The sequence below is a fragment of the Micromys minutus genome (genome assembly GCF_963924665.1).
Source record: "Micromys minutus genome assembly, chromosome: 21".
NCBI lineage: Eukaryota > Metazoa > Chordata > Mammalia > Rodentia > Muridae > Micromys > Micromys minutus.
Genome location: NC_137956.1, coordinates 45,117,644 through 45,131,376, shown reverse-complemented (window position 1 = coordinate 45,131,376; position 13,733 = coordinate 45,117,644). Strand labels below are relative to the sequence as shown.

General features: G+C 43.9%; 1 protein-coding gene across 1 annotated transcript in view; it reads right to left on the bottom strand.

Moving 5' to 3' along the window:
• Positions 1-13,733, bottom strand: part of GADL1 (glutamate decarboxylase like 1) — a 173,543-nt gene that overhangs the window by 115,695 nt on the left and 44,115 nt on the right. Inside the window, exons 5-9 of the mRNA XM_080934135.1 lie at positions 13,114-13,220; positions 12,270-12,385; positions 5,955-6,034; positions 5,781-5,835; positions 1,295-1,411 (exon numbers count right to left, since the gene is read on the bottom strand). Coding sequence (XP_080790261.1) covers positions 1,295-1,411; positions 5,781-5,835; positions 5,955-6,034; positions 12,270-12,385; positions 13,114-13,220 — 475 coding nt within the window. The remainder of the gene's footprint in view (positions 1-1,294; positions 1,412-5,780; positions 5,836-5,954; positions 6,035-12,269; positions 12,386-13,113; positions 13,221-13,733) is intronic.

Here is a 13,733-nt window from a genome sequence, read left to right as displayed (position 1 = left end):
TATTGCTAAAGCAGGCCAGTGAAAGGACACGCCTGACAAAGGAGTATAAATATGACCCCACAGACACTGGGAGACAAGCACTAACTGAGCATTGGTTTGTTTTGCTCCAACTCGCTATTCACTAGGCTGCCATTGAGAGAAGCTCACCCAAGAACTTCCTGTGAGGTTCCTACATCGGTTTTTTGCTTCCTTGGCCTCACCTCAGGCCAGTTGGAGAGCCTAGATGTTCCTCCAGTATTAAATGACAGCTGCTGGTTCTTGCCTGGTGTTTGCCTGGAGAGAGGACTGGTCTGCAGCTGCTTAGTGTTTGCTAACGGGCTGAACTGCTGCCAAAGAGGATTGAGCTTGCCCACAAAGAACTATTGCTGAACAGGTCCACTTACCTTGTATCCCAATAACTTTTTCACTACCTCTGCCAGGTAGTGGGCTAGAGGAGAGGTTGTACCTTTATTAAAAGTAGGTTGCGAAAAAACCCACTCTTACAGGAGAGAGGAGAAAGGAGGGAATGAAGGGGGAGGGAATGAAGGGAACAGATAAAAAGGGGAGAATCAACAAAAGGGGGAAAAGGCAGGGAAGAGGAAGTAGAAAGGAAGAGGATGGAGAAAGAAGGGAGTGACAGGGAAGAGCAAGGAGGGGAAGGGATAAAATAAAACATGTAGAACTTTTAAACCATGATCAAGTAGACCTGTAATAAAAATTACCTTTAGCTTAAAGGAAAATGTATTATGAACAACCTCAGGACTTATGAACTGAATTAGAAAAAAAATCTAACCCTTTAAGTTGGAAAATTATGAAGAACATAAATTATATCCCTTTCCCTCAAACAATTAATCTATTATGGATCCAGCTAAACCCTGCTTTAATTAAGGCATGTAATTATATAAGGTAGGATACTTTTTTCCTTTTCTGCACTTTCTCACTGATTGGAATCATATCATTTTAGAACTGGGAGATACTTTACTGGCCATCCCCCTGCAACTGAAGCAACCGCAAACATGGGGCTGAGAAATCAAAGTCACAATCTCTGGTTTCCCTGTCACTGTTTCCCTAACATGGCACTGCTTTGCCAATTTGGAACAAAAAAAAATGGTTCATGGGAAAGGAGAAAGTCCCATGGAATCTAGAGAACAAAATCAAAACAAATCTGAGGTCTTAGAATCTTCTGGAAGCCTTAAAGTAATTGCATGCTCATTTCCCAAGAGAGAAGAAAAGTAAAAGGCTTCTAGATTCTGATCATATGAGAAGCTGTGGAAGGACTTAGAGGTTAGACAGACAGACACAAAGATGAACTTACATCCACATGGAGCCAGAGGCCATGCCTCTCACAGACCTCAGCAATCTCATCCAGGGGGTCAAAGGCACCCAGCACGGTGGTACCAGAGGTGGCACAGACAAGAAACGGCACTGCCCCCTGTGAAAAGGAGCCAGTAACAAAGAGAATCATCACCACCATTCTGAAATTTGCCCTGTTGGATGCTGTGAACATGGGGTATATGACAAATGCCCCTCTTTGGAGGTCATGGTTAATTCAGTGAGAGTTGAGACACTTATATACTATGTGGCCTCTGGTCACTATAAACAGGTTGAGTACAGTAAGAAAATGCTATAACCTGGTCCTACATCGGTCCAGATCAATGGCTAGAATCAAGACTATTGCTGCCAGGTCCTGTTTGTTGTATTCTGTCCGTCAGGTTCATGTTCTGGTAATGGCTCAGGTCCAAAGTGGACAAAAGTCATTCTGTTGGCTTCTTGGTTGTTCTTGAAGAAATATTGTGGCCTTTTATAGAGCCTGCGTTGCCCCCTCTCACCCAAACACAGGCAGGACTGGTAGACCAAAGTCTAGCCCCAGGCATGAATCATACAGACCTGTCTGCTTATTTAAGTAAATATGGAGGCCAGACAAAAATGCAAGCTAGTGTAGATAGAAAACAAGTGTGAGCAGAGAGAATGAAGCAGTCTCCCGGGGAAGGGCTATCCATGTCAGGCAGCCATGGGTAAATTCACAGCATGTGCTGGGAAAGAGGACCTGCCTCACACCTAAATGGGTCCGGTCCTCACACTGCTGATGATTGTACCTTATAGACTGAGCAGATGTCAGTGGACTATGGGTGAGAAAAAGGAGAAAAGGGATTATTCCTGGCTGTCCCCTTGATTATATCTAGAACGAACTACAATCTAGAAATGGAGGGCACAGGTGTCTGGAATCCAGATCTGGAGGCTGGCAGACAGGTTTCTGACCCAGATTTTGACATGGAGATTTTGAGAAAGAGTGACCATGAAAATCTTAGGCCCAGGCAAGACAATACATGACTTTAATTCCAGGAGACCCAGGCAAGCAGATCTCCTGGGACAAAGCAAGTTTGAGGTCCAGGCATGGTGCTACACACCTTTAATCTGGGCCACACCTTCTGCTGGAGGCCTTTTCAGAGACATTGGAAAAAGGAAGATTCACTCTTTTTGCCAACACATGTGTTGGAACCTACTTCTACAGAAGACTAGATGAGACAACCAGTCTCCTTGAACTTCCCATTTACAACGGCCCATTGTTGAGTTAGTTGGACTACAGACCATAAGTCCTTCCAATAAATTCCCTTAATACATTAGAGACATCCCATAAGTTCTGTGTTCTAAAGAACCCTGACAAAGACAATGAGTATAGAACAGTGATGAAAAGAAATCAGTCAAGTCAGCACAATGCACAGTGCACACAGCTGCAGCTTCCTATCAAACTGGCAAGGAAAGAGGAGAGAAGGGTGTTTGTCATCAATGCTAGCATGGTGGCAGAAGTGTGTTACTGTGACAGGGACAATCTACAGATGACTGTGGGACTGTGGGTAGCTGTGAGCTCTAATGTTTTAGAACATAAAGAATGAGGCACTCTTGTCCATTTTATTGCTTCTGAAAATTGTTTTGCTTTCATTTAGCATAACGCTGAGTTCCCCTTGTCGAAATGGGTTCTTATCTCCTTGTGTGCCATAGTGACTTGTATTTAAATCAAGCTTATTACAACGTAACTGACCTTTCGATAGAAAGATGTTATTTCTCTATGGGAGGTGGGGCAGAGAGAGACCACTGGGTCCCATGTCCCACAACTGAGATGCCCAGGAATCAGAGTGAAAGCACGGAATGAATCCATTTGCCATCTGGGGAGACAGCTGTTACACACAGGGTTGGGTCTACACCAACCCTTTCAGAGCCAGGCCAGGAGGTGACAGGGCCCCCACTGGGGATCCATGAGCATGGGGGATTCTTCCCTGCACTCAACCACAACTGGTTAAGTGTTAATCATGTCAGTGACCTAGACAGAATGAGAATGGGGTCACATCAGTCAAGTGTTCAAAGCGACAGACAAGAAAGTCATTTGCTGAAACTGTTTAAGGTGTCTTTACTGGTCGGATCTTCTCCATACACTGTATGATGTTCTGACAAGCAAGAGGAAATACCCAGGTAAGCCATTAGAGGACTCTACTTAGTTCTCCTCATCTTTTAAATCCTGTGTTTTTAATAAGGCCAGAAACCGCACATTTATGTGTGATTTATTTTCTGTTTTTTTTTCCTGCCTCGTTTCTGTGTGTTAACTAAAAAGTTTAGAGAAACAGTATTGATCTTATAGTGCCAGCAAGCTATATTCTGTAAGAAAGTGTGTCACTCTGAACACTCATGTTCAAAACCACCTTAGAAGACTACAGTGGCCCTGCTCACTGGACTGGTCAATAACTAACTTAGTCAGTGCCCTGAAGTTTGCATGGTCTCTGTGACAGCATCAAGCAAAGGTTGTTGCCTAAAAGATGTTTTAATGGGTAGTGTTGGCTCAGAGAGCTCAACCCTAGCACAAAACCCCATGCTGATGGCTCCCTGTGTCTGAAGTGCTATGTAGGAAACACTGGAAAAGAGAAACAGGTCTACACCATGAAGCTCTGCAAACACTCGCACGGTGTGCCATTGTCTGGAAGACCGGCTGCTGGCGAATCCATACTCATGAAGGCACTGACTTCAAAGAAAACTGGGCAGAAACACTAGTGTGTCCTCAATGCCCTCCTTTTCCATATACCTGGAGCAATTTTTATTTCTTCCAGATTTCTGCTCCCCAGGTTTCAACTTCGGAATTGTGTCAGTTTATTGTACTCGGAGTGTCAAAACAACCCAAGAATCGAAGAATCAAAGAATCAACTTACTTTCCTTAAGTAAGCCAGCTATTGTTTTTAAATGGATAGGGAAATTTTTAGTATAAACTGAATATAATCATTATATTTGGAAGTGACCACCTGTGAGTGTGTTTGATGGGTGGTGAGGAGCATGCTACATTTGTAAGTTCCAAAGCCTTCTATGATAAAAAAAAATTAAAAAAAATAAATAAACAAAACAGAGACAGATAGGCAGGCAGGAAGGCAGACGGAGAAAAGGAAGAAGAAAGGGACGGGATAGGGAGAGGAAGAAAGAGGAAAGGATGGAAGGGAGGGGGAATGAAAGGCTTGAGGAAAGAGAAGGAACAAAGAAAGAATGAGAGCCACACAACAGAACTCTCAGCATCTGCCACCATTGATCATGCCTGGGATCATGACAGTTCCTTTCATGTAGGAAATTGTACAGGAAGAGATGAAAGAACATCCAAAAGGAAGTATTTGTGGCTGGCAGTAAGAAAAACAAAAAACAAAAGGAAAGGGGAAAAATAATCTGACAATATTTTGGAAAATTTTAACCCAATTAAGACTGTGACTGTGTGAGCCCCCAGACAATGATCATGTCTATACAGACAGTAAGACGGTAACTAAAAAGATGTGTAGGTTTGAAGACACATGTCGGAAGACAAGGCACCTATAATAGTGACAGATTTGTACAGTATAGACTCCAAGCCCAGGAAGCTGGCTCACAGAGTAAAGGCACCTACTACCAAGCCTGAAAATCCATTTGATCCCCAGAACTCACATGGTGGAAGAAGAGGACCAACTCTTCAGAGTTGTCCTCTGACCTCTCTACGTGGACCATAGCATGCATCCCCTGCTTCATCCCACCAACTAAATAAAATGTAATTTTAAAAAAGAAATTAAGTATAGATTTTGGACCAGATATAGTAATTTAGCATACCCCAGAGCAAAATAATTTTACAAACTTTGAGAAGATAGGTTACAACAATATAAATATAATATTAAGGCTTAAAATAATGAACCCATCCTTCTTCAAATGCAAACGCCTATGAGAATAGACCATTTGCATAAACCACCTGTTTAACGAGTGTCTGCAGCTCCATTAGCAGCTAAGGAAGGGGAGAACTGGATGGGAGGAAAGAGTGGAAAGATCATATCTGTGCACCAACCAGTTAGAACCCAAGAAGCAATCTAGGGGAAGTGTAGCCAGTCACGTTTTCAGGGTCCTGTGAGGATCAGCCTTGCAGGGTCACATCAGTTAAGCACCGTCGGGCCTGGCTTTCTCGAGCAGCAAAAATACCCAGCATTATCTATTCAAGTGGCTCGGGAAGATAGAACACCCTGCCACAGAGGTGCTGGACTAAGAAATCCCCCAAGTGAGGACAGGGAGAGATGGAGTCCACCTGCCATGACACCAGTGCTTAGACTCTGGCCACCCAGAAATGAAACCTTCTCCCCCACCCCCCAAGAAATCGGAGAGCCATGCACCAAGAAATAGAACTTATGTAGGACAGCTACACAGTTTCCCTGCATTGACCAAGACATACTCTCTTCTCTCAGCCACTCCTACAATGGGGTTGCTGCTCTGCCTTCTCTGCCTCAGGGGCACCCACCTCTCCCAACCCTCATTCTTACCTCTTGTTTTGCCTGCTGGATTTGTTTCTCCAGCTCCTCTGGTATCATTTTGCCTCTGAGGGGTACAGGGTTGAGACATCCGGTTACGCTCAGTACTTAGCAGGCAAAGGCTGAGCTTTTAGAAGACAGGCTCCCCACCTCTACCCTAGATGCTTCTGCCCCCGCCCCAGTTACCTTCCATCTGTTTCTACAAAGTACACGTTCTGGGTGCCAATCCCAAGGAAGGAGGCCGCTTTCTTCATGGAGTAATGACTCTGAATTAGAGAGAGGGGGAGGGGCAGAGATGAATGCAAGCATGGAACACGTGTTATTTACCATCTAAACTGTGGCTGCAAGTCTGCAGAGCTTCGGCGCAGCCTTGGGAACATGATCGTTTAGAAGAAAGAAAATGATAATTGGACTGAGCTTCCAAATGAGTGACAGAGAGAGTTGACTTTGGGGTTCACAAAAAGCAGCATTTTGGGAACCTTGAGTAAATAATGAACGATATTGGCCAATCCAGAAAGCATTGTATCAATAAACCCTATGCCATCAGCTCGTCACAGAAAGAAATGGTTTACGTGTGAGCCCCGGCTTAATGCATGGAGCAGACTTGTTCACTGAGGGTTCCTGGTCTTTTGGAAGATTACGACAAGTCTTTGTTGGCAGCATCATGGGCAAGTTAACGTGATCTTAGAACTAGTCCACTGCTGACCTAAAACCCCCTTAGGAGAGACAAGAGGCTATCTCAAAGATGACAAAGAGAAAGATCTAATTATTTCCTAGAAAAAAAAGACCAGTTATAGATGGAGATCAGAAACTTGATAGATTTTATAACATTGAAAACAAGGCTAAAATTAGACCTGTAGAAGTACGGCCAGCATCACATGAATCAAAGTGGTATCGACAGGAAGTGGCTGTGCGCCAGCTCCGCATGAACGAGGGCAGTGGTTGGGTCTGGCAGGTGTGGGCTATTTCCTGTTGACAAATACTGGCAAGGTTAGAGACTGTTGGACCCTCCTCCTCACCATGCAAAGTCTATCCCATAATTAGTACTTCAACATCGAAGATGCCGTTCTTTGTGTATGAAGGGGGACAGGTGGCCAATTCTTTTTCATGCCAGAGAAACAAAGGCAATAAAGAACACTATTGTACCAAGAAAAAAAAAAGTAACTTTAATTTGTAGGGATGAATGCATTAAAAGAATAGTCATGCCTTCACACTTAGCTTGATAAATTTCCTCAAATGTGGTCATTTTTTTTCCTCCTTTTGTCAAATTCTGAGGGTTTTTTTTAAAACCCTGTAAAAATAAAATGCAGAAGAAGTCATCCAACCAGGAAAAATGAGACCATCTTAAATAATTAATTTCCAAATATCAAGCAGGACACATCCCAAATGCCCGAAGGATGCATTTACTTCAGAGTGTCATAGAACATATGCATATTGGAGGGTAATAATGTACATAAAAATGTAATTAATGACTACGGGCTACATCGGGCTGTGCTGGCTGGGGGCAACACTCCTGCACAGCTAAGGTGACACAGCCAAGGTGAATTATTTCTCACCAGAGAGGTGCGTCCTGCCAGCCAAGCAGCTATTGATTTCCTAATGATAAATGCTAGCCTGCTTCCAGTGACGTCTGATGGTAAGGAAAATCACAGCTCTCCTTGTGAGAAACAGCAACACTGTCTCCAACCCATGCTCTGCTGAGCAAAAGTCCAGTCTCGGGATCAGAACAGCCATAGAATTAATGCCCAGGATGTAAGGGCCGGGGACAGCCCAGTAGCATCCTCAAAAGCAGAGAAACAGATTTTTTTTAAAATAATGTCTGCCATCTGAGAGTTTCTGAGAAGAATGGCCCTGAAGGTAGAGAGAGAATGGAGTGAGGCTTCAGATATGTCAACTAGTTGAGGAGAAAGGAAAACCCTGGGTGTCTGGACCCAAGAAATTATAACTGCATTTTGAAGTAAATGGTGGTTGTTCTCATCACTGGCCAAAGACAAATTAGGCATTCTAAAACCCAGCCTCCCCACAGGTTTGTAAATCTACAGGGGTAACCACTTCAGTAGGTAGCGGTTTCCACAAAGATGAAGCAGCAAGCAAGCTAGCAAGTGCCAATATGAAAGTCAGCTCCAAGCTGAACTGTCACTTTCTAGTTCTTACAAGGATGCTTTGTCCATGACCTTGGGCATTTTCCCTGTGATCTTGGCTTTCAGGATGAATTGCTCATCGGCATGTGTTGTGTCCAGAATACTTTGGGTCTAATGCTGAGGAATTTGATGCTCAAAGTTTCAGGTAAGGAGAACAGCAGATTTGTCAGTGTTACTCTTCCAGGGAGGGAAAGCAGAAATGCTCTGGAGATTTCTCCATGATCATAAAACTAGATCCACTCTTAAAGATTCCAGGGTCAATGCAGATAAATGTCCTTCACCTTCAAGCTACACACCTTAAAGGGCACTTGTTTTCCTGCTGGGAAGACCTAGGATCCATCCCACTCCAGCTCAGGGGGCATTGTGTAGCAATTTCTCTGAATAAAAACATTCCCCTAAGGCTCAGGAAGTAAGAAAGACCCACGAGACTCTGCGCGTCCCTGAAACCTACAGGACTTACAATGCCCCTCCTCCAAGTTCTAAGAGTGCTGACAGTTGCCAGGAGAAGAAACTCCCCAGTCAGCTAAGTCACTTTGCAAGTCATACAACCAACTCCATGGATTCAGCTTTCATGAGCCCTGCCCATGCTGGGCTTGGATTTTTAGACACTGTGGACACTGGGGCACCCAGGCTTCTGGATGTAGCACCCTACTCACACTTGCACTCCTTTAGGTAACCCTGATAAGTTCACTGCATCACCAGCTATACTTACGTGGCATTGTTTCTTTGCTGTGTCACATGTGACCTATCTGGAATGAATAGATGTTTGTTCGTGTCTTCCTCAGGCAAAGTAGCACATTGGGGAAGCACTGAGGTGTAAGGTTCAAGGAGGACCATCCCCAAGATCAGCATCCTAGACCTCTCTCTTCAATCTCTGGTGCCAGCCCTGCTTAGGAGGAACTGGTTCCAGGTCACTCATTGTATGTGAGTTAAGGGTTTCTTTTTGACACTTATCTTGTAGTGCCAGACTCTGCTCTGTGCTGTTTCTCAAAACAATCTCCACTCACAAACCCCAAATCCCCTCTCCATTCATACTCGGGACACTCATAGAAAAAAAAAAAAAAAAAAAGCTAACCAAGTCACAGATATATCACTTCTCTCCACAGATCTCTCAGCACTGGAAAGGCCAACGGCAGCTCAGGACTCCACAGTGATGATCTTCCTGGCCAGTAACAGGTGAATTACAGTCAAAAAGGGGAGTATGCAGAAACACCTTCAGTGATGGATATATGCATTCCATATCCAGATGTGTAAAGTAGGAATGTGGGGGTTCGGGGCACAGTGAAGATTGAAAAGAAAAAAGAATTACTGGTAGAACCATGTAGGGACTGCGGGCCACTGGGTGCCCACTGACTAAACTTCTAAAGGCAAACAATGACATGAAGCCAGCAACTACCCTGAGCCTTGAGGCCTTTACTAAACACAACATTGTGTAATCTTGCTTTATTTTAGCCAAATAGTTTGTTGATTTGTTATAATAAGCAATGAGGGTGGTCATTAAGGTAGAAATTAAAATAATGTAGATGTTATGGCCTCAGGCAGGGAAAGGAAGAGGGTACAAGTTGCATCAGGATGGACAGGTTGAGTCTATAGGTGCAAGACAATAGTGTGCACACAGAGGTGGGATATATTCAAGCAGTGGTGTGCTCAGAGAGGTGGGATATACTCAAGCAGTGGTGTGCTCACAGAGGTGGGATATACTCAAGCAGTGGTGTGCTCAGAGAGGTGGGATATACTCAAGCAGTGTTGTGCTCACAGAGGTGGGATATACTCAAGCAGTGGTGTCCTCACAGAGGTGGGATATACTCAAGCAGTGGTGTGCTCACAGAGGTGGGGTTTATATCCTGCTCTTTGATTTTCTGAACCCAGTATCTGCTGACATGTTAATCAGCCATGCCTCTGGGGGACTGGAATGATCACTAGGTTCTGGCTTCATAACAACTTGTGAACCTGGTGTCTTCTCGCTGCCTTCACCTGGGCTGCTGATCATCCCCGTTGTCATCTTTATTCTCAGCCTTGGTTAAACTTCTTCCATTACCTGGGACAACTCTTCCAGAAAAAGACTCTAGCAAAGAAGAATTAAACCAAGCAAAGGCATAAAATGCAAGAATCCATGGAAGAGAAGGTGGGGACAGGCTCTCATTAGAGATGCAATAGCATCATATATTGCTGATGACTTAGGTCCCTACATCTGAAATGGCCTGAGCTGTAGCATACAGAGGGAAACCCTGCCCCATAATAATCCCAACTATGAAAGTATTTCCACAGCTCCAACATCCCACTCTGCCTATGGAAGACACGGCTTACAAAGAACCACGGTGCCCATGGTAAGATGCTGAAAGCCTGATACCACCCAGGTGAGTCTCTAAAGGAGCCTACTGCCCCTGCCCCTGCTCTCTTGTCAGTACAGAGTTTTACCAGAGCCAAGGGCAGGAAGAAAACACAAAACTTGGCCAGGGTTCTCTTTGCTCAGGACCTTGTGGTAATAAAATGACTATTTTTTTTTTCTCTTAGTAGAGAGTCAATTGCTCAAGAAAGCCCAGCTGGGAGTCATAGACAAGGTTTAGATTTTAGCCAACTTGGGTTTTTGTTTTTTTTTATTTGTTTGTTTGTTTTGAGTAGGACCAGAAGTAACAAGTCACCTCGAGACATCTTCATGCATTTTTGTTTGTTTGTTTTTGTTTTGTTTTGCTTAGGCTGGACTTGCTTCTCAGCTCCTCCTCACCCTTATCCCTAATCCCCTCCCACTCTTACTCTTCCAGCCTCAGTTTCCCCTTCCCTCTTTCTTGTCATGTGTGTTTGTGCCCTGTGTTGTCTGACCTTGGAAGCTAAGCAAAGCCAGGCCTGGTTAGTACTCGGATGGGAGTCTGCCTCCAGCTTTTGGCAGAATAGCTGCCCTGGGAATGAACAGAGACCCACAGGAACCACCCAAAAAGTAGACTAAAGGGGATAAGAGTCTCTTTCTGATAAGACCATCCACGTGCACCCATCTCACTGGAGCTGGCTCTTCCTCCTATGATAATGGCTAGTACTTTTTCTTCTAAAACAAACCAGATTCCTCTTTGCAGGCAAACACCTATTTACACCGACTGATACACTCTTCACAAACTAGGAAAGCAAAGCCCAGAGGCGGCATGAACTTTTATAACTTCACTCAGATCCTGTGTGCTGGAGACTGTAATCAAATCTCATGGCTAACTCAAAGGCAATGTACTCATCTGCATCCTGACCTTATACTCCACTGAAGAATGGAAGAAGTGAGAACTCTGATGACACCAGATCATGTGTGTGTGTGTGTGCATGTGTGTGAGAGACATCAGTAGTTACTGAAGCCTCCTGCCTTCCTCTCTATCTTGAAAGGAGAGATTAAAAAAAAAAAAAAAAACCTTCCATTACTCAACCAAAACAACTTTGCAAGAAATTATGAGAGTACATCTGACATCAGTCATGATCTGAGTTCTGACTTGAAGGAAACAAGTAACAGTGAGGGAGGTAGTACTTTCAAATGAAATCTATGGTGCTTGAATATGTGTGTGTGAGCACATACACACACACACACATATACACACATATACACACACATACACACACATACACTCACATATATATACATACACACACATACACACACATATATATACACACACATACATACACACATACTCACACACATATACACACACATACACACACACACACACACACACACACACACACACACACTCCTTGCTGAGTCCATCTACTGTTGTACATATGCATGTGTGTTTAGTGCTGACCACTGAGGGATTGGATAACCCCTGAGGGGCTTGTCCCTGGAGCTTCTCCCCCTCCTCACAACTATTAGCTTCCTGGAGCTCTTCATCTAGGGGTGGAGTCTTGGCAGATTCCTGCTGTTGACATTAGCATGTCACTTGATGTTGTCATGGTGCTGGTCTTTTTTAGGCAACCATATTGGTGAGATTTAGTGAGTGTAGCTCCCTGCTATATGTAGAACACACTGTCTTACAAGAGATGTCCTGATTCTCTGGCTTTTACAACCTTTCCACCCCCTCTTCCATGAGTCTCAGGTTGAACTGTAGCCTAAGGGTTGCGTTGTAGATATGCATTCATTGGGTGTCGACACCCTGCAGTCAGACTATAAATTTTAAGTGAAATTGATGTGCCAAAACTGTGTGGCCAGAGGTCACAAAAACCAGAATAATCTGATTTACCATTGAAACGAAATCATATATCATACGTAGGCATATCAATCACACGGGGATAGGATAAAAATCACAAAAGGAATCCTCAGGCAAATGGACTGTTAACTAGCACACTGTCAGGAGGAGGAAACGTATCCACCATCAGGAATAGCACTTACCTCTGCTGACGTGAACAGGATTAATCTTGGCAAACCAGACAGGCCTTTCTCCTTGATATCAGGGCAATGTCTGTATCTTGCTAAATTCATTGCACACATATTGGACACTGAGCCACCTGCAAAGAGAAAATTTAAATGTCACATTTACAGCATGAAGTCCTAACACCCCCAAAACCCCAGAAATAGGCCGGGAAGCATTAAATCGCTAGGGCTACCCCTGTCTTACTAAAACTCACTGTGAACAGCACCCAAACTCCCCAGATGTCTCATGTATGTGCCCCCAAATGTCTATAATTTCAGACCTTTTTTATCTCAGAAAAGAGGAAAATTTAGGCCTATCCTTTTTGGCTTAGGACCTTTTTTTACCCAACTAAAATGTTGAACCTTTCAGCCTGAACTTAGGATGATATCCAAAGCTGTGTTGTCTATGACACCCTGTCTGTCACCTCTTTGGTGGAACTGAAATGGAAACACATGTTCATCTCCAGCCATAGAATAAACTAAGATGGTCTGAAAAAAAAAAATCTTCTGAGGAAACATTGCCTTCAAAACAAAGAGGACTTAGCGGTACCTCTCGAAGCTCCCAGTTGAGAAACTCCCTTGTGTTAGATAAAAATCTTAAGTGTTCGGTATGTAAGTCCTAAATTGTGGACATCCTCCTTTGTTAAGTTTGCATATGATGGCTTAGCACTTATGCAAATTTCAATCACACTATAAAAAGGTTTCAGCTCCAGGGTCTGCCAACGTTTGGTCACATGTATGCCTGTAAGGAGAGGTTCCTCGACTGAATAGAGGTGTAGATGCTCCAAGTGGGAGGGGGATGGAGGTCACCAGTGGTACTCACCTGGGTTAAATATTCCATCCCCTTCTTTCCAGCCAACACATTCAATCATTTTCTTCAGAACCGCCTCTTCCACTAACAGAAACACTGGGGACACCTCATACGTATAACTAGACAGATATAAAAAACACTTCACTTCTATGACTAGAGTCAAAACATCCCTTTGGGGGTCCCGAGAAATGCACAGAGTGAGTTCCACGAAACCCAGTGGCTGATATGTGGAGGGAGTCTCTGTAGATCTATCCCTTGGAACTAGAGAAGACTCCATAGGAAATATTACTTCTAGATAAGGTTCAGTGTCCATAGTTGGTGGCCTTAGGCACGCTACTGCAGGAACCTTCAATTCCTTATCACCTATGTGTCAGCCATGAGAAATAGCCATCCCTTTGTTTGGACATCTAGGAAATTGGCTAAGACTAACTAAAGAGAAGCTATTGTCTTGGTAGCTATGTTTTTCTAGTTCATTAGTACAAGTACCCTGTCTCTATGTGGAAGTTCTGAGTTCTAAACATGGCTTCTCCCACTGCATTAGCTACATCTGCCCAGGTGGGGAGTGTTCTGTGAGTAGCTCTTGTTGTATGATGGTTTTACTGCCACGTTCTTCCTCTAGGCAAGGATACTAA